This window comes from Cygnus olor, chromosome 11 (assembly GCF_009769625.2).
Source record: "Cygnus olor isolate bCygOlo1 chromosome 11, bCygOlo1.pri.v2, whole genome shotgun sequence".
Taxonomy (NCBI): domain Eukaryota; kingdom Metazoa; phylum Chordata; class Aves; order Anseriformes; family Anatidae; genus Cygnus; species Cygnus olor.
The window spans coordinates 21057853-21084941 of NC_049179.1; the positions used below are offsets into that span (position 1 = coordinate 21057853).

The following is a 27089-nucleotide window of genomic DNA, read 5'->3' on the forward strand; positions in this document are numbered from 1 at the left end:
AGAGCCCCCACGCAGCATCCTTGGGGCACGGCGGCAACCGAAAGCATCCACAGCAGGAAAAAGAGGAGTCGAGCGCCGGGGCCGGAGTCCAGCCGCTCCCACGCAGCGCAGCTCGTGGTCCCAGCCCACTTCCACGGGCGGTCGCATCCCGCAGCACCCCGAGGCTGCCGAGAGGGGTAGGGCCCTCCTAGCAAGGGGGAGGGTTCTGCACCCTGGCCCCCCCATGCAGGAACAACAGCCTCTCACTGTGCTTGTTGCGTTTATTACCAACTCAGTGCGGGTTTCCAGAGGTCAAATCGTTCATAGACACTTTGCCTCTATTTGAGCTTCATTACATTTACTTTTTATTCTTTTTTCTCCCCCTCTATTTTTTTTTTTTTTACAAAAAAAACAAAAAAACAAAACAGTTGTAGTTATTAACAGCTGTACACGTTCTGCTACATCCTTTGGCGTGAAGTTGAGAAGTCTGACTCGGCCGCCCTCCACCACGCGCAGTTCCTCGCTGGCGGGGGGCTCGTGGGGGAAACCAAGCGTCGATTGCACCCAGCGAGCAGGCAGGAGGGGAGCCGGCAGTGCCCTTAGGGCAGGGGGCAGCTGCTATCGAGGTTTTCTGGAGCCACTGACCCTTTTCCCGAGGCTGCAGACCAGGGGATGCTCCCGGAGGCTGTACCGGGGCTGGGGGCACATCCGGGGGGACGCAGCTGCCCCCGCTGGGACCGTCCCCGCTGGTGGAGCCCCACAGCGTCACCGAGCCCAAGAGCGCACGGAGCTGGTGGGAAGGGGCTTTTTCAGTCCTTTTTCTCAGCCAAACCGCCCTTAGAGCCACCTTCCTTAAATGCAGTTTTAAAGAGCTTTTTTTCCTCCGTTCCTTGCCGGGTAATTAGCGCACGAGATCAATCCCATCTCCTCCGGCTGGGCGCAGCGAGCACTAATGAGCCGCGCAGGGCAGGCACGCTCTGCCTGGGACGTCTCCCTCGGTTTGGAACAGAAAAAAGGGCAAAAATCTCAGAAACGCCGTCCTGAAGGGGAAAAGATACATTTTCCACGAAATCTCCTTTCCACCCCAACTCCTCTCCCCCCAAAGCAGCCACGATGGCCGGAGGGAGGCGATGCTGGAGTCACATCCAAAGCTCACGGCCGGCCGCCGGCCGCTCTACGGCACCCACGGGCCACCCGTCCCCAACGGGCAGCTCTCACCTCGACCCTAAGTGGGCTTTGACCAGGCTAAAATCAAAAAATTAAAAACTAATCCATAAAAACGTAGTATAAAAATTCTCTTCCATATGCTACAATACAGGGTGAGCACTTCTGCTACACAAATACTTTTATTTCCCGTTATTTCTTTTTTTTTTCTATTCTTTTTTTTTTTTTTTTTTTTTTTTTTTTTTTACCCTTTAGTACAAAATGCTGAAATGCAGGCCTGTGCGGGGATGGGTTTTGCTTCATCAGAACCTATATACCAGAAGACACAAGACCATATAGCCACAGGACCCTACCAAAGCCAGCCCCTTCCCCCCACCACACACAAACCCTACTTGTTAGTAAACTTTGCTTTAAAAAACTGTATTTTAAAGGTTATCAATTCTAATTCTTTACTTTCATTTGAATACAAAACACATAAGTTGCTATTATCTTTCGTGGCTCCCTGAGCTGAATTTACTATGCTTTCTTTGAAATCACTCCTCATTGCTTATGTCCGAAGACCAAGAAGGGCTTGAGCAGATGATTCCCGGATCATGGGCTTCCCCTTTTCTTCAAACATACGAGCACAAAAATCCATATAAAAACGTGATTGTTTTGCTGATGTCCCGTCAGTAGCTGAGGATCCGACCGACTTCACCGCAGTCCGTACAGCGTCCGAACACGACTAACACACCGAACAACGCACGTGTACGACAGTAGGAACAACTTTCACCAGTGGACATCTTTGCTCAGTCTGGTTACACGCTGCATGTCCAGGTCGCGTCCCAAACGGACGCTTCGGGGGGGGGGGAGGGGGGGAGGGGAGGGGGTAAGGAAAAAAAAAATAAAAAAAAATTGCCACCACCAAAACCATCAGTGGAATACAATTACAGCAGACGAAAAATACACACCTAGTGTACCGGGAGGGGTCCCCCACCCTTCCAATGCTATTTACTAGTCCGGTATTTACATTTTTCACAAGTCTTATGCAGGATGCACAAAAAAAAAAAAAAGTCACAATAAAAAATAAGTCCTGTATAGTGCCACCAAAGCGCAGACGGAAAGAACCAGAAAACCAAAAAAAAAAAAAAAAAAAAAAGGAAAAAAAGAGGAAAAAAAAAAAAAACCCTAAAACCAAACCAAAAAATTCGTTTAGGGCTTCAATGTGTGCCATATTTGCAGACCTCCAAATAAATCCGTGTGTAATCCCAGGCCGCCCGTCGGTGGCCGAGCCCCCGGCCGCTGCCTCCGTGCGCCGAGCCCTGCCACCGCCCGGCTGCAGCACGGCTCGCGGCGCCGCCAGCCCCGCTCCGCTCCGCGGCTAGTAGATGACCTCGTAGACCGTGGCCTTCTTGTCACCAGAGCCCGTTACGATGTACTTGTCATCCGCTGAAATGTCGCAACTTAAGACAGACGAGGATTCCTTGGACTGGAAGGAGCGGGGAATGGGGGAAAAAAAAAAAAAAAAAAACAAAAAAACAGAAAATGGGTCAGCGTGGCGGCACTGAACCTGGAAGCCCCCAGGATGGTCCAGGTGCTGTCCACCCCCCGTGCCCTCCCCAAAAAGCATCCACGTACCTGGAAGATGCTCGCTCCGTAGGGCGTCCTCCAGGCGTTGAGCAGGTTGTCCTTCCCCGTGCTCACGAACCATTTACCTGCGGCCGGACAAGACGGCGTCAGCAGGGGCAAGCTGCCCACCCCGGCACCAAAGCCACCGGCCAGACCCGGGTGGCCGCCCCTCTCCCGGCCCCAACAGGTCACTCTTGGGAAAGGGAAGGTTTGGGAAACATTGGAAAATGGGGAGTTTTTGGACGCCCACCCCAGCACCGCGTCACCTTCACACGCCGCCAGCCTGCGGCTCGCCCTCCCCGCGTCGTGGCAGCTCAGAACCACAACGAGGTGGAGCAGCAGGATTGTTCCACGGCAATAACCCCGCCGGCACCCTCACTGGGATGCATCCTGCTTGCGGCCTCCACGCTCAGCCCGCCCAGCACCAAAAACTTGTGCACAGCCCCAGCCCTCCCCGAGGCACCCACGGGAGCGCGGCGCCCGCTGCCCCGACTCACCGCAGTAGGCGAACTTGAGGGAGAGGACGCAGCTCTCGTGGAGGTGCAGCTGGTACTTGTCGGGCTTGGTGTGGTGCAGCACTTCCACGTTGCTGCTCTCCATGCCCACCGCCAGCCACTCGCCCGTGGGGCAGTACCCCAGCGAGAAGATCTGTGGGGGCAGACGGGTGCTCTCAGCGGGGTTTGCGTCTCTCCGGCTTTTGCAGGAGACGCCTGGGGGGGACAGCGCCAGGCACGCCGTGCCGCAGCTCCCCCAGTTCCGCCCACCCCGCTCTGTTCTTTCTTTTCCTCTGGTTGATTTTAGCGCGGTTTTGCTCACAGAGCTGACAGCAAGGCCAGCGGTTCAGAAGAGAAACGGGCTGGCAGGGACGGAGCCCCGTCCTCCTAAATCATCGCCTGCCCCAGAGCCGAACAGGGCTTGGCAAAGCCGGGAGCTGCAGGAAGGCAGCGCGGGCCCTGCTGCGGGTCTGGACGAGGCACCCAGCAGCATCCTGCGGGGACAGCGCTCCTGCCAGGGCCCTGATGTCTTTGGACAAAAAGTGTCTGTCTGGCGTGTCCAGAACAGAAAGCCTCAGCGTGGACGGCAGCACGGCCACGTGAGCTGCGAGTCCTGGCTCCTAGGGTTCGGAGAAGCACAGATGCACATTCAGGGGTCTGGAGCCATGCAAAGCTCTGGGGGTGCCAGCCCCATGGGATGGACACGTTTGCTAAGGGGACGTGAGGTCCCAGTTTCTTTTTTTTTTTTTTTGGAGAAGGGCTATGGGAGGGTCTCCAGGAGGACACGGGTTCCCGCGCCCTGCTCCCACTCCACACACTGGGCTCCTCCAGCCATCCTGCAAGGCCTGCCAGCATCCCGATGCAAGCACTGCTTTCCTTATGGCAGCCCAGTCTTGCAGCAAATGAAAAAGCAAGAAAAAAGGGAATAAAATGAGAGCCAGGGTAGCCCTACAGCTCTCACTGCCTCGAACACTCCTGCATTACACCCAGGCACCAAGCGAGCCAGGGCTGTGCAGAGCATGTGCCCAGCAGGAAGAGCTTCCTTCCATCGCTATGGAGGCACCAGCCACTTCTGGGGCCATCCAGAGCAGGCAGGCCCAGTTTTCACGGATAGAAAACCCCTGCACGAGGGCTCCACGAGGCCAGGACCTTCCTCTCTGTAGCCCAAGGGCTCCCCGGCTCACCTGGGAGGTGAAGTCGTGCTGCTGGAGCTGCCGCCCTTCCCGCAGGTCCCAGGAGCGCACCGTGTTGTCCAGCCCCCCCGTCCACAACTTCGTACCGTCATGCGAGATGTCTATGCAGCTGGCACCGTCCGTGTGGCCTTGGAATTGCCTGGGAGAAAAAAAAAAAAATTCAAGTCTTGAAGGGGGAACGCATGGCACAACCCACGGAGGTCGCTTCAAGGGAGCTGGGGAAGCTGCGGGACGCGGGTTTGCTCGCGGCGGGAGGGCATCACCGTGCGCACCAACACCTGGGCTGCACCTCCAGGGCCGTCCCCGCACTGAACGCATTGGAAACCCACACAGGGAGCCCGTGGCAGGGTTTGGCTCACCTGACGAGCGTCTGGTTGTGCAGGTCCCACACGGCGATGTTGCCGTCGCTGCAGCAGGAGAAGCAGACTTTGGCGTCGGGGCTGATGGCCAGCGCGTAGCAGGCGGGGGCGGAGGAGGTGAGCTCGGCCTTGATGCGGGGCGTGGGGGAGGCCAGGTCCCAGATGGTGAGCGTGCTGGCCTCCCCGCCCACGATCAGCGTGCGGCCGTCGGGGAGCAGCTTGCAGGAGCGGATGTAGTTATCTCTGTTCTGGAGGAGGCAGAGGCGCGGAGCTGCTGTTAGCACGAGGGTGGGGGGACCGCGCGCCGCGCCGGCGGCACGGGGACGCAGGGGGACGCTCCCGGGGAGGACCCCCGGCCCCTTACCAGGCAGTCGAGCTGGGAGATGGGGCTCTTGCTGCCCGGCTGGCTGATGTCCCAGATCTTCACGCAGCCCTTGCCGCCGGTGTAGACGTGCCGGGTGGGGTTGCTGATGGTGACGGCGCACACCACCTCCCCGTGGCTCAGCGTGTTGATCTGCCGGGCGTGCCGCGGGATGCCGGGGCCGGCCAGGGCGTCGTGGGGAAAGGGGACCGGCTGCATCTGCCCGTCGGCGCTGACGTGGAACGAGTAGGCTCTGCAGAAAGTGGGGGGGGGGGGGGGGGACGGGACACGTGGGGGTCAGCCCCGGGGAACAGGCTTGCCGAAACGCAGCACGGCCTTTCTAGGGGCACCACCAAGTTGGGTGCCACCGGCACTTGACCCAGCCCAAGCGGCGCGCCGCGGTCCCCCCGCGGCGAAACCCCGCACCCAACCCCGCAGCAAACCCAGAGGTGCTTACGGCTTCCCGCCGGGGATGGACGCCAGGCTCGTGGGCAGGCCGGGGGCTCGCATGGGCGGGTGTGGATCGAAGCCGACCTGCCGAGAGACACGCGGTGAGGCGGGCACGAGCCGGGCACGGTGCACGTCAGCCTCCCGGCCCCATCCCCGCGCCCGGCACATGGACACGCAGCCCTGCGGCTCCCCCTTTGCTAAACGGCTTATTGCAATTTTACCCCCCACACCACCGGAAAGGGGAAGGATTTGGGGAGTTAACCAAAGATTTTAGGCCCTCGAGGAGCAGCATGGGACTTTCCCACCCTCCCCAAGTCCCTGGGGATGGGAGCAGGCAAGCCGTGCCCTAGTGCTGCAGAAACCCCAAACTCTGCATTAATGGCAGTGGTTTAATTCTCATTCTGACCGTGTTTGGGCCTTAAAACACACAATGAGGCTTTAGCAGTACTAATCATAGAATCACAGAACATCCCGAGTTGGAAGGGACCCATAAGGATCATCAGGTCCTGGCTCCACACGGGTCTACCCAAAAATTCAGACCACGAGGGTCTGAATTAAGGGGAAGGCGGCTGTGCAGTGGGTTTTCCCATGGACAGAGGTCAGGATATCCCATTGCAGAGGGGCACACAGCACCCAAAGCTGCGCACCCCGAACTCCATGCCCAGCACCCCTCGCCAGCAGCCGATTCAAACCACGACTAGCAAGGTGCCCCCACTCCCCCATCCGACACAGGGGAGCCCCCCACATCCCCAGCCCCTCCCGCGCCCACCGTGAGCGAGAAAAGGAGCTAAAAGTGCTACGTACAGCTCCAAAGCTCACCATTGGCGACCGGCCATAGGCGGCGGCGGCGGCGGCAGCGGCGCTCATCTGCGGGGGGATGTTGTGCAGGCCGGCGTAGGCGCCGGGGCTGGTGAGCGAGCCGTTCATCTCGTGGTGCCCCATCATGGCGAAGGGAGCCGCGTACGAGCCCGCGATGGAGATGGGCGTCCGCAGGGCTGAGGCTGGGGGGGGTCAGGGATACGGTCAGGGGGATGTGGCGCGACGGGTGTGCCACCCCCTGCTGGCCCCCATCCCCACGCAAACTGCTCGCAGCTTGTGCCGAGCTGGATTGGGTCCCCGATAACCCCCTCCCAAGGCTGCTGCGGCCCCAGGGGAGCCCCGGTGGTACCCACCCAGCGGGTCCATGCCGCTCGGCTTGCCGGGCATCGGCCGCAGCCCCGGGGTGCTGCTCGTCCCCGGGGTGGGAGCGTCGTTCCTCGGCGTCGGAGTGTTTGACTTGAGCCCGGGCGTCGATGATTTATCATTCTGGATGGAGAAGGGACCAAAAAAAAAAAATCATATAAAGGATGAGGTTCAACCACCAGCACCCATGGGAGAGCATCCCCTGCTCGGGAAGCCCAGGACCCTGCAGGCAGGGCAGGGCATGGCAGGACAGGGGACAGGGCACGGCACGTACGTGGCCCAGGTCCTTAGTCTTGGAGGAGGGAGTGCTGCTGGAGGAGGCGACCGAGGCCGGGCTGTTTGGCGCGTCCCCCTTCTTCAGCCCACGGGCTTTGTCGATGCCGTTCTCCGGGGGCGAGTGGGCCGGGCTGACCCGGGGGGTGGCGGGGTCCTGCAGGACGGGAGAAAGCGCTCGCACCCCAGCATCGCCCCCTTGGACCCCACCCCAGCAGGCAGACCTGCCGGAACACCCCTCGACTCACCTCGTTGGAGACGTCGACGACCAGGTCGTCGCTCTTGTCACCATCGCTGTCCTGGAACACAGCGGGAGTCAGCGCCCCGAAACCCCGGAGCAGCCCCCGCAGAGCCAAACCCCCCCGGCAGCACCAGGCAGGGCGCATCCGCCCCGCGTTCGCCACGTTTTGCCCAAACCCAGCTTTCTTTTACCCAAAGCCCTGCCCGAATGAGCGCTGCCCGCCCCTGCTGGCACTCCCGAGCCCAGCTCCTGCCGCTATACGACTCACATATCGGCTCATGCTGTCCTTCTCCTCCGCTTTCCGCTTCTTGGAGTCGATGCTGTAGTCTGTGGAGCTCCGGTGCTTCTCGCTGGCTCTCAGGCTTTCCGAGGGCGAGACGGAGTTATTCTGCAAAAAACAGCAGGCACGGCTGAGTCGCGAGCACAAAGAGACGGGGTTTCATGAGCAGCAGCCCGAAGGGCACAGCACACAGCCTCCGGCCAGCACCGAGCCCAGAACCCAGCCCTAGAGCATAAAAACCCCAGGGGCAGGCGAGCCCCCGGCCCCCTGCATCGCCTCCTCCAGCCCCACGCGGCCGCTCGTGGGCACCCGAGCCCGCCTGCCACAAAAGCAGGGAGAAGGGAGGAGCTGTTTGGTGTTCCGAAAGGAAAACCCTGCGAGGAAGCCGTGCAACTACAGCACCTCCCCGGGAGGCTGCTGGTAAATAGGGACACCAAACCACAGCCCCGGGCTGGGCTCGGCACAAGGGCAGGCGCCCTCGAGAGCCCGGCCCCAGGGGAGCCCGCGGCCGCTTTCTCCTCGGTGGCAGCAGAGCCAAGACCTCGTCCCTGGGTTTTATTAGGGGAGCAAAGGGCAGAGTGGGGCCCGGTGGCTGGGGAGCTGCTTTATCTCAGCCCCGGCTAAGCCGCAGCAGCAGCCGAGCTCCGCCAAGCCAAAGGGTGTTCAAAAAATGTTTGGAAAAACACCCGGCAACAGGAGCCTGGAGGCGGCGACGCCAAGCTCGCTGGGCTTTTGCGCAGGAGCCCCGGGTGCATCCGAGCCCGTGGCACCCCTGGGCCCCTCCTCGCCCACCAGCTCTGGGTTGGGTTTGGAGCAAAAACAGCAGCGGGGAAGCGACGCCGGGGCTGGCAAAACCCCGGCAGCCCGGCCCCACCACGTCCCCGCGGCACAGCGACGGCCCCGCGCAGATGGGATTCAATTAGTTTCTCCGAGCTGCAGGAGAAATCGCCGTCATTTCGTGTCTCGTAGCAGAGCCCGCCACCCCTGCTAAGCAGAAATGTTTCTAAGCCCCTCTGCCTGCCTTTCTTTTCCTTCTGAAAGGGAGAACTAAAGCAGTTCATGTTTCTCCTCGGTACCCAATAAGCAGCTTTGGATAACACCGGGGTCTTTCTTCTCAGGCAGTCATGCTGAAAAACCTCGGAGCTACCAGAGAATCATGTCAAGCATTTAGAGGCATCGATCCATTCAGCCTTCTGCTGGCGCGCCGCCAAGAAACTAAATATTTTTTATTGCTCAGGCAAGGCTAGGAAAATATGAATGACTAACTCTGATTATCGTGCGCATTAAACCTCCCCGGGGAATGCCCCGTGTTTTATTTTATAGATCGGGAACATTCCCATCTTTCACGGCCCCCTCCCCGCCCCTGCGAGCAGGCAGGTTAATGATGCCCGATTCCCCTCTCCCCCCTTAAATAGCACTTTTCTTCCCATCCGCCCTCGGCTCTCCAAGGGCCCCTCCGCAGCGAGGGGCCGGGGCGTGCATGGATGGCAGGAAATCGCTGCAAAGCCGCGGCTCAGCCGGGCTTTGTGCTGGCAAGCTCGACTGCGGGACGCAGGCAGCAGGCACCCAGGGTGGGGGGCACGGGTTGAACCCCCCCCCCCCCCGCCTGTTTGAGCCCCCATTGTGCCGCAAAGCAGCGCCCGGCCGTAGCGAGAGCCAAACCGCTGCCATTAACGCAGCCACATCAGGGCCAAAAATAAAAAATAAAAAAAAAAATAAAATCAGCGCTGGAGGTGGCAGTTGCCCTCGACCACGGTTATTTAGCTGGTTAGTTAACTGCCTGACCTTCCAAGTCCTACTTAACACGGCGTAATAGCCCCAACCAGCCCGGCAGATTAGATGACCCAAGATAATAGGAGAGTGATCAGGAATAAAATAGCTTTCCTAATCGCCCAAGGATTTTTTTTTTTTTTTTTTTTTTTTTTTATCCGCGCGGACTTGACCGCGCTCGCTCGCGGAGCTCCGGCATCGGGGAGCGCGCCGCCACGCCGCAGCCCCAGGGGGGTCCGAGCCCAACGGCGTGATCGCATCCCTTAGCGGGGTGGGGATTTTGCCCGGTTTTTTCCTTTTCTTTTTCGTAAGACCCATCGGAAAGGCGTCCCCCGAGCTGACGCCCAGGAGCCTGCTCTTTAAAGCGATAGGTGGAGCAAAACCGCGCAGCCATCGGAAAGCGAGAGTGGGGAGACAAAGGGGGGGACTGGACTCACCGCGCTCGAGTCGCGCTCTTTTAGGAGAAGCCGGTGTCAGAGGCGAGGTCGCAGCCGAACAAAAAGAAGACACAAAAACAGCAGCGGTTAGAATAAGGCTTAGAACAGAAAAAGCAAACCCAGAAGCTCCTCGCTGCAGTCCCCTGCCTGAACTCAAATCCACCCTGCAAACAGGCGCGATGGGGAAAGGTCAGGTCTTGTGTGGTAACACGGGGCTGCAGGGAAAACCTTCGCTGCTTTTGGTTTGCGACTGAACCCGTGCGTTGTTTTTTTCTCTCAAAAAGACTGATTTATTGCTAATAATAATAAAAAGAACACGCATGGTAGTGAACATCACTGGTTTCCAGGCCACCAAAGCCTCTGAGCAAAGCTCTGAGGGTGATGGAGGATGCAGGAGGAGGAGGAGGAGGAGGGGTGCTCAGCCATCACTGCACGGCTCAACGGGGCCGCAGGACTTGCGTCAAGGCCCCATCGGTGCCTGCAGGGACTCAGCCCCGCGGGCGAGCTCAGGGCCACACGAGGAAATCAACCCGACAGAGGTCAACCTGCTGGTGTCACTTCCCCGGGCAATCTGCATTCCCTCTCCTAAACGGGCAAAGAAAGGAGCAACCTGGAGCCAGCCCCCCCGCCCGACGACACCTCTCAAACCCCAGCAGCCCCAGGCTGCTCTGACCCACCGGGCGCCCCAGCGGGCACACGAAGCAGGAGCAGCTTTGGGGTGGCCTGGAGGCAGCGACACCCCACACCGGGGGCTCCGGCACCGCTCTGGGACCACCCCGCACCCCAGGCAGCACAGGCTGGGCTCTCACCTCTGTGGTCCAGGTCGTGGTGGTTCTTCTCGTCCTTGACGGCCAGGTGTGCCTGGCTGCCCAGGGCGCCGAGCGCCAGCAGCCCCGAGCTGCTGCCGGTGACGGGCGGGATGCCGGGCGGCTGCAAGCCCGAGGGGTGCGGCGGCAGCTGGACCGGGGGCCCGTGGGCGGCGTGGGAGAGGTGCTGAGCCTGGAGCTGCTGCTGCTGCAATGAGACCACCAGTGAGCCGGGGAGGGAGGGGGCAGCGGGACGGGGGCGGTTTTGGGCCGCCCGGCAGGATCTCGAGGCGCGCGGCGCCGGGAGCTGAGGCCCCGCGAGCTGCCGGCTGCGAGGAGAAGCCCCGTTCGCAGGAGGGACCCCGGGGGGGGGGATTCCAGGGGTGGTCCCAGCCACAGCACGGGACGCATCCTTAATGCGAGGCGACCTGCGTCGTCGCTGCAGACCTGGTTTTGCTCTCCGACAGCCATAAGCAAAAGCATCGGTGTAATGCAGGCTGCAGAGAACAGCTCTGGACGGAGCAGCAGCCGCTCAGCCAGACCAGAGGGACAAAGCCAGAGCGCCCAGGGGCCAGCTGAGCTGCAGGTGACCCTTTTGCCACACCACAACCCGGCCAGCACCCACCGGCCCGGCCATCCCATGGTGTGCCCGGGGCCAGCTGAGCTGCAGCTCTGGGGAGAGGAAGGTACAGAAGGAGCCGCGTTCCTCGCGCCTCTGGGTCAGACACAAACTCACTTGGAGAAAGCGAGCTGAGACCTGAGTTAGCGGGCTACTGCTCCAAGCCTGGCTCAGAGCGCTCACTTCCAAGCGCCGTATTTCATTGCCACAGCTCCTGCTCCAGCTCCCCACGCCGCGGGCAGCAGCGGGCTGGCCAGGATGCCCTCCGGTGCTGGCATTTCCACCCCTCCTGCCTCTGCTGCACCAGCCACAGGAACGAAGGGCTGGGGGGACCAGCAGAGCCCCCACCTCTCCCCTGCCAGCCTGCGCTGGCACTGGCCACGTCGTCTCCCTCCCCGGTGCCACCAAACACGGCACAAACGGTCGCCGAGGGGGCAAGCTGGGGATGCAGGTCCCGCAGCATGGTGAGCAGACACACCGCCAGCCTGCGCTCCTGCATGTGCGCCCTGATGGGGGCACGCACAGAGGGCGGGCAGGGGTCCTTCGTGCAAGCTCCAGAGGGGCTTTGGCCCCAGCACAGAGCGAGGGGGTGGCAGTAGGCAGGGGCCATCCCGCATCCCGACACCGGGGCCCCTGCTGCACCACGGTACCCAGGGAGCACGGGGCTCCCGCCAGCACCATCACGGCATGGTTCGGTTTAATCCACGGGAACAAGGCGCAAACGCCACGCGGGGCCCTTCAGGGGGATCCTACGCTTCCAGCAGGGGCATTTCCAGCACCCAGCTCATCTCCCCAGCGCTGCAAGGGGATGCGCCCCATGCCAGCACGCGCTCTGCAGCCCCATGGGGTGGCACAGAGCTCACAGCCCAAAGCTCACAAAACGTACTGGGAAGGCACAGAGTGGGGGGATCAGCCCGAGGGACGCTGGGGTCTGTGTTCAGGGCAGCGGGACCAGGTCACGCGTGTAAAAGGCGCCTGGAAGTACCCCAGATAGCAGCGCTTTGAGCCCCGACAGCTCCAAAGGAGCCTTTTGAACCCCCTGTGTCAGCAGCGGGGGGAAAGGGCTCCCAAAGGGAAGGGCGGCCGCAGCTGCTGAGGTTGCAACGTTTTCCTCCCCACCATGGGGCTCCCAGCCTTGGGCACTGACGGTGCCCTCCAGCCCGCAGCCTCCACGTGCCCATGGCACAGAAGCAGAGCAGCCGCACGTCCACGCACACCCAGCACCTTGCACACCCGGCACCTTGCACACCCCTCGGGGCACACTGCAAGCGCCCAGCAGCCCCTGCAGTCCCACTTTTTGGGACACGGCCCCAAGAATTCCTGGGGGAAGCAGCGGATCCACCTGCCCCCTGAGCTCCCACAGGGGCAGTGGGGCTGGCGAGCTGCTGCCACGTGCCCGCGGGGACGGAGCTGCCTCCCCCTGCCCGGGCAGAGACGGGGTGGGCAGCCCACGCCTGCCCGCACCTCGCAGCTGGCCCAGGTTTCTAAACCTCACGCGAGGCAAGAGGGAAATCCCCACCCAGCACGCGACCCGGGGTCAGATTGGAAAGTAAGCAGTTGCAGTTTCAGGCAGAGGAGATGCATTATCTCCAAGTGCAGCTTCTTCCGGGCAGCGCAAAGGTCTCGGCTGTGGCAGGAGCCAAATCCAGAAGGCAATTAGGCATCCGCAGCGCCGGTAGAGAAAAAGCACGAATCGTTTCATCCTCAAAAGCAGGAGCTTTGGACTTCTGCCGGGCTGCTCCATCCATGGTGCAGAGAGGGGGAGGCATCCTCAGGCCCTCCAAAAGCCCACAGACATCCTCAGTCCAGCGTGCACGAGGCAGCAGCGCAAGGAGCCCACGCTGGCAGGACCGGGGGGCCGCCACGGCTCACGAGGGGGTCCCCAGCCCCACGGCTCCGCCAGCGGTGCCAGCATCCCGAGATCGATCCTTCCCGTCTCCAAGTGAGAGGAACAGAGCCTGGCCTCGTGCGGAAATCAATGCGCCCTTTACAGCCCCAACCCCACGTGATTTCCACCCGTTTCAGCAGGGCTGGCCGCGGGACCGCAGCGTTCCCCGGACGCTTTCCAGCACCAAGATCCGATGCTTTCTCCTCGGCGGGCAGAAGCGTGGTCTCGTGATGCTCCTCCAGCCAACTCCACGTGGCAGCAGCAGCCCTGGAGGAAGGGGACGGTGCCCTGGGCACCCTGCTGCACGGGCAGATCCTGCGTGGTGCTGAGGGCGCAGCCTTGGCACGGCCCAGGGACACGGCACAGCCCCACCGAGCCCAGCAGCACCCAGGCGGGGCAGAGCGAGGCAGGCAGGACGGCTCGGCCCCCTGAGCCTCTCCCTCCAGTGGAGCAGAAAAACGGTGTTTTCTTCCTTTTCTTCTTTTCTTTTTCTTTTTTTTTAAGCTGCTGGCGAACACGTCCATCCAACGGTTCGCTGAGCTGCGTGGGACCGGCCCCATGGGGTACGAGCCACCCGGCAAAGGTGTGGAAATGAGCACCAGGCCACAACGTCCCGCCACAGCTCGAAATGATGTTTAGGAGTCATTTTCCTTCCCTTTGGCAGGCAGGAACCGGTGAGCAGAAGGCACCTTGGGAGCTCCCTCGCTGGCTCCCGGGAGGCTGCAGCCCCTCGCCCCCAGCGTGGCAGGAAGGTGACGAAGGGACGACGAGCCCAGGGTGCCCGCTCTTTGCTCCCAGCTCCCGTCCTTCCAGGGTGCTTTGCTCTGCCACATCCACACAGGCGAGCCCACGGAGCTGTAGGCACACATCCCACCAGGAATCCCGTCCTGGAGACCCCGCAGCAGGGGGGGACCCTGCCCAGGTGTCCGCGGAGCAGAGGGACGCAGCGGAGTCCAGCGACGCTCCTCGCTTTGTGCCCGCTCTGCCAAAAAGCACCATCCCTCCCCACCTTCACTCCTTCCCAGAAAAAGGCAGTTTCCAAACCCCACATCACCAGGGGGTTCATCGGCAAGCAGCCCCACGGGTGAAGCTTCAAGCTGGGGGCTGACGGGGTGCAGGAGCTCTTCGGCCACCTCCACCACCCAAAAACCATCCCACTGCTCAGCCCTCGCCCCGGGTCCCTGCCAAATGAGAGGAGGCGGCGAGGGATGCGCAGGCGCAGAGCCCTTTTCCTCCTGGGGTCTCCCGGCGTGTGCCAGACAAATATGGTTAAGATATGAAGAGGTTACGGTTTACGAGAAAGGCTGGCAAGGAATATCTTGTATATAGAGTGTTTTTAATTGGATTATGTACATCATGCTTCATGCCTTTGTTAACCGATTTAATGGTTCACCACTTAAGTTCACCACTTGCGTTAAATTTAGTAAAGTAGTCTAATCATTTCCAGAGCTATAACCAAATCAAGGGCTCAATTTCACAGAAGCCTGAAGCAGAGGAACTGTGAGACAATGGCCTAGATGCATAAAATTAACAGTTCTTGACCTCAAAAGGGGCGAAAAAAGGTTTTAATGGTTTGGTGCATTTTTTGTGCCGGTCGGTTTTGTTTTGGGCACCTGCACCAAGACGCTGGCGCGGTTACAAACAGAGCCACCTCCTCTGGCCGCGAGGCCCCGCAGGGACAGCACAGCCACCCTGTCCCCGCTGTCCCCACCTTGTCCCCAGGGGACACGGGGTGCAGGGGCCGTGCACGCCCCATGGGCTGCTCTCTTCCACCCCAGAAGCACGGACACGCGTGAGCGACCCGCCCCACGCCAAAACCCTACAACAACAAAGCGGTGCGCGAGCACACGGGGGAGAAATTCTCTCTGGTGAAGGACAAAAAGCTCTGGTTTTGGGGACGGGGTGACCAAAGGCCCCGGCACGAGGCAGCAGTGCCCGCTCCCCAGGGACGCCGAGCGGCCCCGCGCTCTCCTCTGCCCGTAATTCCTGCCTCGTGCACGTCTGTCAGGCAAAGCCATTAAATGGCTGGCTGCTTAATGGTGGGACGACACTCGCCTTAGCTCTGCTCTGAGGAAGCAATTACCTTGAAAATGGGGGTCACAGGCCCCGCTCGTTTACCTTAATTGAATTCCAATATCTGCCTCTAGCTGCCTGCCACCTGGCCAGGGCTACGAGCAGCGAAGCAGCGCCGAGCGGCTCCCCAGCCCCTGCCCGGGCTGCAGAGCTGGCCGCCTGGCCTGGAGCTGCTTGGGGCTGCCCGTTAAAAGGGAAAAACCACGGACACGGTCTGCACGTTTCCCAGGGCGTGCAGAACGCAGAGAGCGCTCCACGCTCCCCCACTGCAGCAGCAAGAAGCTTCTCTGCCCCTGCTTCCGTGCGGCAGCGGGAGAACGAGAGCGGGTTAAGTGCAAACAGTCGAGGAGTTCCCTTGTACCGTAAGGCGGAAGTGCAAACAGTGCTCCAAAAAATCAAATGTTCGATAGAAAAACCAAAAACAGTGCTCCAAAAAATCAAATGTTCTCTAGAAAACCAGGAGCTAGACCCAAAAGAGCTCTCGGGCCGGGACACTCCTCGGGGACTGCGCTGCCCCATGTGGGGGAGCTCCGACAGGAGCAGGTTTCCTGCAGGACCGAGACCTTTACATCAGTTAAAGAGACAATTAAACTCGTTAGTCTTAAAAACGCTCGAGATCCACGCGACAGACCCCGGCGACACCGAAGCGGGTAAGTCAAAGCATGGAACAACTCCGGCAAGCTTACAGCACATTTCACATCAACAGTACAGGCAGAGGCAAGCCTGGGCTCGGGGGGCTGGGGGGACCTGGGCCCTGCTCGGCTCCCCTCAGACGCCTCCCAGCCTCGGGGACGAGCAGCATTTGGCCGGCAGGGGCTCCTGGTGCTGCCCAGTGCTGGGCTCGGGGGGAGGAATTTGGCTGCGACCCCACCTCGCCCAGTGCCAGATCGGGGGGGGCTGGGACGGCCGCGGTGCCTCGAGCTGCCCTTCCCTAACGCCGCCCGAGCGCAGGATTGCCTCTGGTTATGGTAAATGATAGGAATAAAAGGGGTATACACACGGTGAGAGGCAGATTGGGAAGTCCACGTACCCCGATGATAGCATTCAACTCCGTCATTGTCACTTGCTTGGCACGTTCAACAGCCTGTGCAACTTGCTGTTGGTGCTGCGGGGACAAAGGCTGGGTCAGAGCAGGACACGCGGCACCGAGCCGGCACCCCCCCATGCCCCGTGGCCACCCTGATCCCCCCCTTCTGTTTATTTATTTATTTATTTATTATTATTTTCATTTTTTCTTTATACTGGGGGCTGGTTTTGCGTTGCCAGCTCGGTCTGGGCAGGGCAGAGCCCACGAAGCCTCTCCCGGGGTCCCGCTCTCCCCCACCAAAGGTTTTACAGCACCCGCGGGGGGCTGAGCCCCGCTTCCCTCAAACCAACCCCAGCCCCCTAAAAAGCTGCTCCTGTAGGGGGCGGGTTTCCTAGGGAAGTACAGCCCCCACCCGGGGCGCGGAAACGTCCTTACCTCTTGTGACAGAAAAGGCATGATCTGCGCTAAAATCGTATTCAGCCTTTTAGCAATTTCTGTCTGAAAAAAGGGAAGAAGAAAAGGCACGGGTTAGCACGAAGCAGCCTTCTGCAGACTGCGCCGGGCTTCCCAGCAGCAGCGATTTGCATCCCCTCCCGTCCCCTCCCCGCTGCGCAGGAGGAAGCGACTCCCCGGAGCGCAGCGAGAGCGCGCGGGGTGCACGGTGCCCGCTGCACGGGGGGGCAGGGGCTGCTCCCCCCTTCTGACATCTCAGTCCCGCTCCTCTCATGGGACCACGCACCGAGCGGTTTGCCAACAGCGATTTTGGCCGGTGCCGTATGCAGCCGACGGTTTTTTCTGATCCCAGCTGCACCGGGCTCCTTCCCCACCCTAACCGGAGACTGTTCGAGTTACTTCTGCCGTCCTTACGTCACACCCCAGATATTCAACCCGTAACCATTCACACCTGTCGGCTTGACCACATTATTTAGGAGTTTAATAATAACAGCCTATGCTGTCAAACTGTGGTTTCTGCGACGTCTCCATTAGCTGGGAATAACGTTTTCCTTGAGCAAAAACCCTGCCGCGCGTTTCAGGCGAGTCAGCAGTTTGCGTCTCAGACCCCGGTGCCGGGAGCCGCCCGCACCGTGCGCCCCGAGGACGCTCCCACCCCGCAGGGTGAAGGCACCCGAGACGCGGACAAAGGCTTGGAGAGGGGCCTCATCCTCACCGGGGGCACCTCCACACGGGAACCCGGTGCCCAGCACAGCTCGAACTCTGCGGGAGCAGGGTATGGAGAGCAGCGGCCGGCCCGGGGCAGAGCATGCCCCGGATCCCAAGAGTTAACGCCGGCCGCTTCGCTGGCCGCAGCAGCTGTTAAAACAGCTTCTGGTCCAACTCAAACAATTCCTGAGCAGCCGTAAGGATTCAGCGCCGCAACAATGGTCGGAGCAGAGCCCTGGAGCACAATCAAACGCCGATGAATTCCTCCCGACAGCCCCGAGCAGCTCCTTACCAGTAGGGCAGAAGCGATTACCTGGTCTCGCTCCCATCGGCCAGCGCCAGCTCAGAGCCCCCCCGCGTGCTCCCCAGAGCCCCCTCGCTGTGCCCAGCTGCAGCCACAGCCCTTGTGGGTGCCGCCCGGAGAGGGGCTCACCCCCGCCTGCTCCCCAAACACCGCACTAAAAGCGAGAAATCCAAACGTGATCGTTTACAGGGGAGGAAAAAAAAAAAAAAACACAACAGAATCTCAGCATCGCTTTGAGGAATGGAGCAGAAGCAGGGGAACAACCAACAGGAAAACCAAGGGGCGGCAACGCGCAGGGAGGACCCCAAACCCTCCTAATAAACCCTCGTAAATAACCAACAGCGAGGCAGCACCTGCACCGGGCACTGCCTGCTCCGACTTCAAAGCGACGGCGGTATTTCTGGACGCCGGCTTTTCAGAAAGCATCGCGGCGATCGGATGACACCTGATGCTTTTATTAGCCCTTTCAGAGGTCATGGGAATCGGCTGGTGCTCTGTTTCAAGCAGGAGGCATCTCCGAGCTCCTGCCTTTGAGGCTCAGGTGCATTAGCCACAGCTACGCGAGCGCCGCGGCCGCCGGGGCCATAATGGACCTGAAAGCAAGGACGAAGGCGCTCGCCTCGCACGCGGTGCACTTAGGATGCTCCTTCCTCCCAGCAGGGCTGCGGCCAGCGGGAGCCTCTCAGTGCCTGCCAGCGTCCGTGCCTCCCAGGCAGCAGCACCTTCGTCCTCACGCCAAATCCATGCGAGATAAAGCCACAAAAACCCCACCGAGCCCCGCGCGGGGCTTCTTCAGAGCGGCAGTGCCACGGGAAAGCACCCCGGGGCCCGCACCACCCGCTGCTCGGCGATAGGTAAACCTCTCCCAAGGCCTTTTTGGCATTGACAGATCGATTGGGTTCTATATAAACTGCAGCCCCGTTAAATATTTATTCCTCCTGATGAAGCCGATCGGATTCTGGATGCCACGAGCACTCTGTATCGCTCCTCCAGCGCGACTGCTCTCCGTGAGGAGATGCGTGAGCTCCTTTCTGCTGGCTCCTGACAGATTCCAGAACAATTTCAGTCCTAATTTGAACAGAGAACCCCGGTGCCAGCAAGAGCAGCCCCTCAGGCTGAGTGTCGGGCAGGTTGTTTAGGTGCAGAGGGAAGAATCCTGCACCCCAACAGGCTGCGGGGGGCCCAGGGAGAAGCAAGCTGCTGCTGGGTCTTCCCTGGGCGCTGCCGAGCACTGACACCACCCAGACACACAAACTGCACCAAGAACAGCCATTCAAGCCCAACTTTGCCCAAATTTCCAACAAAGATTTGAAGAAAAGCTTCGTCCCCTACAAAAAGACCTCCTACGTGGGATTCAGCAAGCAAGAATATATTAATGTCCAAAATACCACAACTGCCACGTTTCCTGTTAGCAGGAGACTCGATAATCTATAAATATTTGATCACTTTCATTTTTCCCATTCCTCAGCACGTCACACTCCAGTTTAGAGGAGGCAGAAGTTTAATTGGCAGCACAAAGGGGTGCTGTGGCACTGCGGGAACAGGGCAGGGTTCCACACCCGACACCTTCCCCGTGCCAGGGCCCGTTCGTCGTGCCCTGCGGAGCCCCCCCAGCCCCAGCGGGCAGATCCAGCCATGAAAAATCCTTATTTGTGGCACGGGGTTGCCATGGCGATGGCTGGCCCCGCATCCCCGCGGCATGCACCGTGTGCTTTGTCCACGGCAGAGGACGGAGAGCCGGGAGCCGTGCCCGGGGAGGGGGGTGGTGGCAGCGCTGACACCCACCGGAGCACCCCGAGGGATGCTCAGCCCCGGCAGGGATGCCCACGGCAGATAAAAAGGGTGAGGAAAACCCAAAATCCCGATTAATCCCGCTCTGCCCCCAGCCCTGCCAGGAATCCGACCTGCTGCTGCGCCAGAAATGCTTCTGGCTCGGCGTTTTGTGAGCCTTTTTTGTGATTTTTGTGATTTTTTGATCAGACGCCTGCGGTGCCCGCATCAGCCCCAGCACCCACAGCGCTTAAGGGCAGGGATAAGGGCAGGGACAGCCACGTCAAGGGACATCAGTGGGCACCAGCCTGGTGTTAAACAGCTGCGGGTGGCCCCCCAGCCCCTCGTCCTCTGCCATTACACCTGGGCACGGCAGGGGGGACCTTAAAAATTGCGCTGCTGGCAGCAGGGCACGCAGCAGAGAGCTGCAAGGAGCAGCCTCGAGCCTCGAACAGCGCAGCATTATGCCAGGACGGAGGCAGGCAGGCGAGCACAGCGGAGCGAGCCTCGTGCCCCCAGTGCCACTTCAGAACAGATTTCGGGCCACACCAGGCTGAACCCCAACCCACCCCAGCGTGCCGACGTAACCAGGTGGGACAACACCGGAGAGGAACGGCCAAGCACGAGGCGGCCCCAGCCCTCCGTCCCCTCCACAAAGCGCCCCACAACAGCTTTAAGAGCCCTGCTGTGAGCCCCCAGCACCCCGGCTCACGGGGGACAGGGCGAGGAGCCTCCCCGGAGCCCCCCGGGCTTGCCCCAGCTCCGCACCCGGCGCGCTGCCCCAGCCCAGCGCGGGAGGAGGACGAGGAGTAAATCACACCGGCCGCGAAGCACCAGAAGCGTTTGTTGAAGCCAGGATATTGTCTCTTTAAGCACATGAAAATCAGGCCCTTGAGCAGTGTGGTTCTCACTCCGGCACACAATTATGGGTACTTTCAGCTGTCTACCACTATTTCAAGTGCTCTCTCCAACCAGGCTGTCAATGGCATGTTGAAAGCTATTTGTGGCTGCTATCGTTATTAGCAAAGTGGAGAGCTTCGCTGATGAGAATTAAATTCGGGGAGGGGGCGCGGCGGGGCGGGCACCCCCCCCCTCATTACGGCATTGCCAGAGGCCGGGCTGGGGGGGGGGCAGAGCCCCCAGCACCGGGGAGCGCCCGGCCGGGGGCACCCGCAGCTCCAACGGACTGGCACGGGCCCGCTCCTACCTTGGGAGACCTGAAAGCATCACCCTAGCAAATTACTTGGCTTCCGAAGAATTTAGCGAATTATTACCTGGCACTCCTCGCTAACAAGCATGACAGAAAGTATATTGTGTTCTTGGAATATTCTAGAGAAGGGAAAAAAAAAAGTAAGCCTCTCTTCCCAGGGAAGTGTCAGGAGGGTTTAGGTTTGTTCCAAAGCACTAAGTGTTTAAGCACGAAAACAAGAAGTGCTTATGTGGAGAGTTCTCAGCCATAAAAAAAAAACAAAAAAAAAAACACGCGACACAAAGGTTCCCCCTCGGAGGTGTCCTGTTTCCCAACGCAAAATTAGTTTTTCTTTTGGAATCGTTACTCCCTCAGATGGCATCTGGCGATTATCTGCAGAGATCTGAACAAAAACAATGCAGAAACAACACGGGAAAGAAGGGTTCTTTGTGAAAATCAATTAACCTTAAAGAGAGTTTTCGCTGGGGTTTAGGAAGGGAAGCCCTGAGCAGCCTCACGTTGGGGAAGCCGAGCGGGGTAACAGAGCGCTTCATTCACCGCGAGACCGATGTAAGGAGCGATTGACTGCCTGACATGCAACAAAGTGGGTAGTCACTTCCTAAATATTTCCTTGCATATGGAGTTGTTTATGAAACTGCATTTTTTTCTTAACAAGAAACAAAACGAGAAGAAAGGGGGGGGGGGGGAGAAAAACAAAAAACACACACCCGGGCGCATATGCACGCGCTTAATATTCAGCGTAGAAGAGATAATCTGTTATATAAGCCCACAGACAGACAATCCCCTTTTGCTTAAAGATGAAGTATCCATCAATGTTTGTCTCAAGCAGATGTAATCACAAGCAGTCAAGTCTGGAGGGCAGGACACCGCATGAATAATTCAGGCGCTTCAGCCTACTCGATTGTGCGCGGATAAACACGAGTCAACCGCTAAACAGGTCAGCCGATAAACTTGTTTGCTCCGACCCGCCACGGCCACGCCGACGGCAGCGGTGGGCTCGGGTGGGCACGGGGCTACCCGCCGTGGGCACGCAGCAGCCCAGGAGGGGCTCAGCCCCCCGGGTCCTGGCTCCCGGCCCCGTGCCCGTTCCCACCCCGTCTTGGCCTGGAAGCGCGCCGGGCTCGCCGCTTTGTTTCCCTCCGGCACCACGCACGCCGCTGTCAATTGAAGCAGGAGACGACTTCGCCTCCCCAAAAACACTCAGTGAGCGCGAGGCACGCAGCATATGGCACCGGGAGCAACGCGCGCGGGCGGGGATGCGCGGCGCGGGCTGGGGGCACCCCGGGAACGCTCGCCCGCTGCGATTCACACCGACGGGGGAGCCCCCGGCACGTCTCGGGGTCCCCAGCACCAGGGTGCTGACACCGGCCCTCGCTGCCATCCTGCAGCACCCGGGCGGGAGATGGAGAGGGCAACCCCTGCCTCCCTGCCAAAAAGCACCCATGGGTGCAGCGGGGCTCCTCCGTTACCTCCGAAACTGCCCCAGACCTGAGGCCAACGGGGAAGGCGCGAGGCACGGCTACGCATCATGGCACGGACGGAGCAGTGCGTCCCATCAACACACCACGAAGCCAAGGCCAGCGACCAGCCCCCGTCCGGCAGCACAACCCCTCCTGCAGCAGGGCTTTGCAGGCAGCCATCCCTGGTGCAAAACACCCCGTGCACCTCAGAGAACAGCAACCGCTTTCCAAAGCTCCCATCAGCAAAAAGAGCGACGTTTCAACACCTGCATGGGGCCAAGCCATCAGAGCACCAAGCGAGCGGGCGACAAAACGCACTGCCTCTCCTAAGCAAGGCTGGCAGAGCTCTCCAAGGGCAGCAGGCACCAATCCTGCACACGGGGGCATCCCGGGCTGCACCACGACCGAAGGCACCCGAGGCAGCGCGGCCTCGCACGGACACCTCTGGCCGGGCAGAAGCGACAGAGAAAAGGGAGTTGGGATAATCTGCATGGAAGAAGACATTAAAAAAAACCAACACCCAACAACAACCGAAAACCCAAGCCAAACAAAAGCACAACAAAAAGCCCTGACGGCTAAGCAGTAATTATTTGTGCTACTCTGTGACTACACACCAAAAAGCCGAAGGGAACCGTGTGTGAAGGAGAGGCAGATTCACAGACACGCTGCTTTGAATTTAATCATCTGCTAACGACACTTCCATAGGCAGGACTGCGATGCTGCTATTAAGCAAAACCACTTTGGAGCTGAACGGGCTGATCTGTGAGTTGCAAAGTCGATGTCAACTTGTATCTGCCTTCAGTTCTTAATTAGAGCTACTTCTAAAACCAGTAAGCAGCAGCAGCACAAATAATCAGGTCTAATCTCAATAATAACTTTATTCCTTTAAGTTTTACCATCATGTGCCCAGCCTTTAGGCTCTTTAACTATAATCTTATCAAGGCAGCACACCGCATTCTGCTCTGGCCTTCTATATTTTTCCTTCAGGCAAGTTACATATTAGAGGAGAACCAAGGAAAAAAAAAAAAAAAAGCACCAAACATTGCTTCATTTTCCAGATGCAAAGACAAATCCGTGCCATTGAGCAACACACCACTAGCTATCGGTATCCCGAAGATAATTCCCTGCAAGTCTCACGCCACGGCGCTGCGAGGGTCGGGGTACGACCTCAGAGAGAGGCGCTTTGTACCAACAGCAAACCGGAGGGGAACGCAGGAGACAGCGGCATTTTCCGAGCGCCTGGAACGCGCCGCTCCAGGTACGCGCCTCCCGGCACCGAGGCCGCTTCCACCTCCCCGCACAAACATATTTTCAAAACCCGAGTTTCTCCTGAGTACACACAAAATCCCGCTGGCCTGCCAGAAACCCGCCCTTCAAAAGAGAGCTGCCGGGCCCCGAGACCTCCCCTGGAGCCACGTCCCCGCCTTTGCCCTTATCCCCACTCACTGCAATCCGGATCCGTCCACCCCCCCACACCTTGAGAAAAGGGCAGCAGCAGAGCCATCATCCCACCTCCCCCCTTCCAATTACTCACCTGTTTGTGCATTTCAATATTCAAACCGTACGACATCTCGTAGTACTGGGGGGGGAGGGAGAGGAGGAAAAAGAAAAAAAAAAAAAAAGAAAAAAAGAAGGAGCCAAGGTGAATTTGAATTAATTTCCCATCCGGCGTTTGCATAAGGTCATTACCAGAAAGCATCCTGGTCGGGGCCGCGCTCGGAGCGCTGGCAGCCGAGGAAATTACACCTTACAGCCAGCAGATGTTTCTGGCTCTGCCCTGCCAGGAGCTCGCACGGGGACACCCCGCGGCCCTCCCGTGCCCCCCACCCCCCCCGGGCACGAAGCGGTGCAAAGCCGGGGGCTGCAGGGCCCGGGGGGGAGTTAGCAGCCCCCAGCCGGCCCGGGGAGGGGGGGGGGGAACACGCTCCGGGCTGGTCCGGGCTGGACCAGGGGGCAGCACCGGGGGTCCGGGGGAGGGGGGTGCCGGAGGGGGGGGGGGGGGATCCCGGTGTTCCCACGCCCCCCCCCCCCCCCCACGGTTGGGAGCCTGCGATTGGGACGTGGGGGGGGGGGGGGGGTGTGCTCAGCGCTGCCGCCCCGAGCCTCGGCTGCCGCAGGGCAGAATAGGGGGGGCGGTGGCGACCCCCCCCCCCCCAATTTCTCCCCCCTTCCTCGGCCGGGGGCTCCTCGGCGGGGCCGCCCCCCCCCCCCCCCCGCGCGGCCGCCCCCCCCCCCCCCCGCCCGCCCGCCGCTCACCATCACGTAATGGCGCTGCATCTCCGTCTTCTCGTTCGCCAGCTTGTCGTACTCCACTTTCAGGCTGGGGGGGGAGCAGAGCACAGCGGCCGGGGGGGGGCCGTCAGCGACCGCGGGGCGCAGCTCGCCACGGAATACCACCACCCCCCCCCCCCCCGCCCCGGTCGTCCTCCCCCCCCCCCCTCCCGGCTCACCTGTGGTACTGGGCTTGCAGGAACTGGAACTCGTCCTTGATCCGGTCGCACGATTCGGCCACGGTGAATTTGAAGCCCGGCTGGCCCGGCTGGTGCGGAGCCTGCGGGGAGCGGCGGGGGGGGGGCGCTCAGCGGCTGGGGGGGGGGGGGGGGGGGGGGGGAGATCGGCAATGGGGAAGGGGGGGGGGGGGGGCCGGGACTCACCGGGTGCCGGCCCTGGGGGTACATGGCCGGGCTGGGGCGCGGTCACTGGAGCCAGCCGCGACGATCGCGACGTGCGCTGCTGCCCGCCGGCCACGGAGCGCTCCCGGAGAGGCCGAGAACTGGAACAAAGAGACGAGAGGAAAGTCCGTGCGGGGGGCGGAGGAGGGGGGGGGACGGGGGACGGGAGGGGTAAGGGGGGGGGGGGGGGGGGGGAAGCAGCGGGGCCCGGCCGCCCGGCTCGCCCCCCGCGCAGGCTCCGCACCGCGCGGCTCGGCCGGGGAAGGCGCTGCGCACCCGCGGAGCCCGGCCAGCCCCGCCGCTTGCTGCCGCCGCCCGAGCCGCCGGGCTCCCCCCCCCCACCCCTCCCTCCCCCCCGCCCCAGACACCGAAACCAGGAAAAAAAAAAAAAAATTAAAAAAAAAATTAAAAATCGCCCAAAACGATAAAAATAATAACAACAACAACAATTAAAAAAAACAAAATCAAAACAAAGCGGTGAGGAAGGAGAACCCCCGAGGTATTCCTGTGCGAGAAAAGGGGGGAAGCAAAGCCAGGAACTAACGCCGGAGCACGACGGCCATGGAGGAGAGGAGGAGGGGGGAGAAGGCCGTACACATCCGACTGCCGCGGGCATGCGACGGGCGAGCGGTGCCTCCGCCGGCCGCTCCGCCTCGGCTCAGCTCCGGACCGGCGGCAGCGCCGGGACTCCTCGGGCCATGCTGCTGCTGCTGCTGCTGCTGCCGCTTCTTGGGGACGGGGGGGGGGGGGGTGGTGGTCCGGGACCGGGGCCGCCGCCGGTGCTGGGGTCCCGGTGCTGGGTGCTCGGTGCCGGCTCCCGGTGCTCGGTGCCGCCGCCGCGCGCAGACTGGGGCAGCGCCGGAGCACGCGGCCCGCGCCGCCGCGAGAGCGCTCCGCGAGGGGCGGGGGGCCGGGGGGGGGGGGAACCGGGGGGGCGGGACGGACGGACCCAAACCCGGGCGGCCTCGGCGGCGCCAGCCAATGGCAGCGCGGGGAGCCCACGTGGGGTCGGCGAGCGCGGCCGCCGACTGGGCGCCGCCGAGGGGGGACGTCACAATGGCAGCGGGGTGCGGGCTGGGCGCGGGGCAGCCCCGCCGCGGGGGGCAGAGGCGGCACCGGGCCGGGCCCCGGCACCGCACCGGGACGGCACCGAACGGGCGGCCCCGGGGCTGCCGTTTTGTGTTGTTTTCCTCCCCCCGCCCCCCCCCCCCTTTTTTTTTTTTTTAATTGTTTTTGACGCTGCCCGAGGTTTAACGGGGGTAAAACGGTCGGCACAAAGGTGAAGGGGGCACGGGGACGGAGCCCCTGCTGCGGGCGGGGAACGGCGGGGAACGGCTGCCCGCCCCGCCGCCGCCGGCCCGGCGAGGAACGGCCCCGCGCCGCGCCCCCCCCCCCCCCCCCCGGCTCCCCCAGGCCGCGCACAGCCCGCAATGGGGGCCCCGGTCCGCACCGCCCGGCCCCGGGGAGGCACCGGGCCCCGCCGCCGGCCCCAGCCCCGCAGTGCCCGGGGAGCCCCGGTCCCGGTCCCGGCCCCGGTCCCGTCCCCGTCCCCGCGCCCGTCCCCTGCCGAGCCCCGCGGCCCCGTCCCGGCGGCACAAAATGGCTCCCGCGCCTCGCGTCACCCGGTGCCTCCCCGCCCCACGTGGGGCCGCCGTCCGTCAAAGCGCGCTCCGACCAATGAGAACGGCGCGCGGCCGGCTCCTGCGACGCCATTGGCGGGCGCGGCCCCGGCTGCCACTCCGGCGGCGGAGCTGTCAATCAAAGCCACGCGGGCCGGAGCGCTGACAAATGCCTCTGCTTTTCAGCCTCCCGCTTGCAAATAGTGCCCGGAATGGCTGCTTAATTAGCTCTGAATGGCTTTTCCTCCCAGCTCAAACAATCTGTCACTACCGCGCGGCGAAGGGAGCCATGCATAAAAAAGTAAGCAGAGGCTAAATATCAATTTGATTTTTGTGTATCAAAGGAATATTTTATTTTATTTTTTTTTTTTTTTTTTTTTTTTTTCTCCCTCGTAATGAAACGGAGCGATTTAAATAAGAAAAGCGGGGGGGGGGGGGGGGGGAATAAAAAAAAAAAAAAGAAAAAAAAAAAAAAAAGAAAGATCCCCCAGCCGAAGCCCACCGCCGGCCTGCCCCCCGCCAGCACCCAGCGGCTCCTCTGCACCCCCCCCCCCGGGCCGGTACCGGGGGGCTGCGGGGGGCCGGGGACCCCCTGGCGGTGCGGCCCCGGGCACCCCGAGGGGGTCTTGGGGGGTCCCCGGGGGGGTCCCGGCGGGGCCGGGGGGGGCGGGGGCCGCCCCTTGCCCCCC

General features: G+C 61.2%; 1 protein-coding gene across 9 annotated transcripts; it reads right to left on the minus strand.

Annotated features, from left to right (window-relative positions):
* Window positions 1-389: 389 nt before the first annotated feature.
* Window positions 390-25672, minus strand: TLE3 (TLE family member 3, transcriptional corepressor). Of its 9 annotated transcripts, none has more exons than XM_040569820.1 (21): window positions 25377-25672; window positions 24764-24882; window positions 24560-24660; window positions 24366-24429; window positions 23644-23688; window positions 16640-16702; window positions 16208-16282; window positions 10601-10802; window positions 9792-9808; window positions 7573-7692; window positions 7312-7362; window positions 7065-7220; window positions 6781-6913; window positions 6428-6609; window positions 5616-5692; window positions 5162-5411; window positions 4798-5045; window positions 4430-4577; window positions 3249-3399; window positions 2761-2837; window positions 390-2611 (listed from the first exon to the last, which is right to left on the minus strand). In XM_040569820.1, the coding sequence occupies exons 2-21, from the start codon at window positions 24785-24787 to the stop codon at window positions 2504-2506; spliced, it is 2292 nt and encodes a 763-aa protein (XP_040425754.1). In that variant the 5' UTR covers window positions 24788-24882; window positions 25377-25672; the 3' UTR covers window positions 390-2503. The 9 variants fall into 9 exon arrangements, with proteins under 9 accessions (XP_040425754.1, XP_040425752.1, XP_040425753.1 ...); XM_040569818.1 differs by having other exon boundaries at window positions 6413-6609; XM_040569819.1 differs by having other exon boundaries at window positions 10601-10805.
* Between the last annotated feature and the right edge of the window lie 1417 nt (window positions 25673-27089).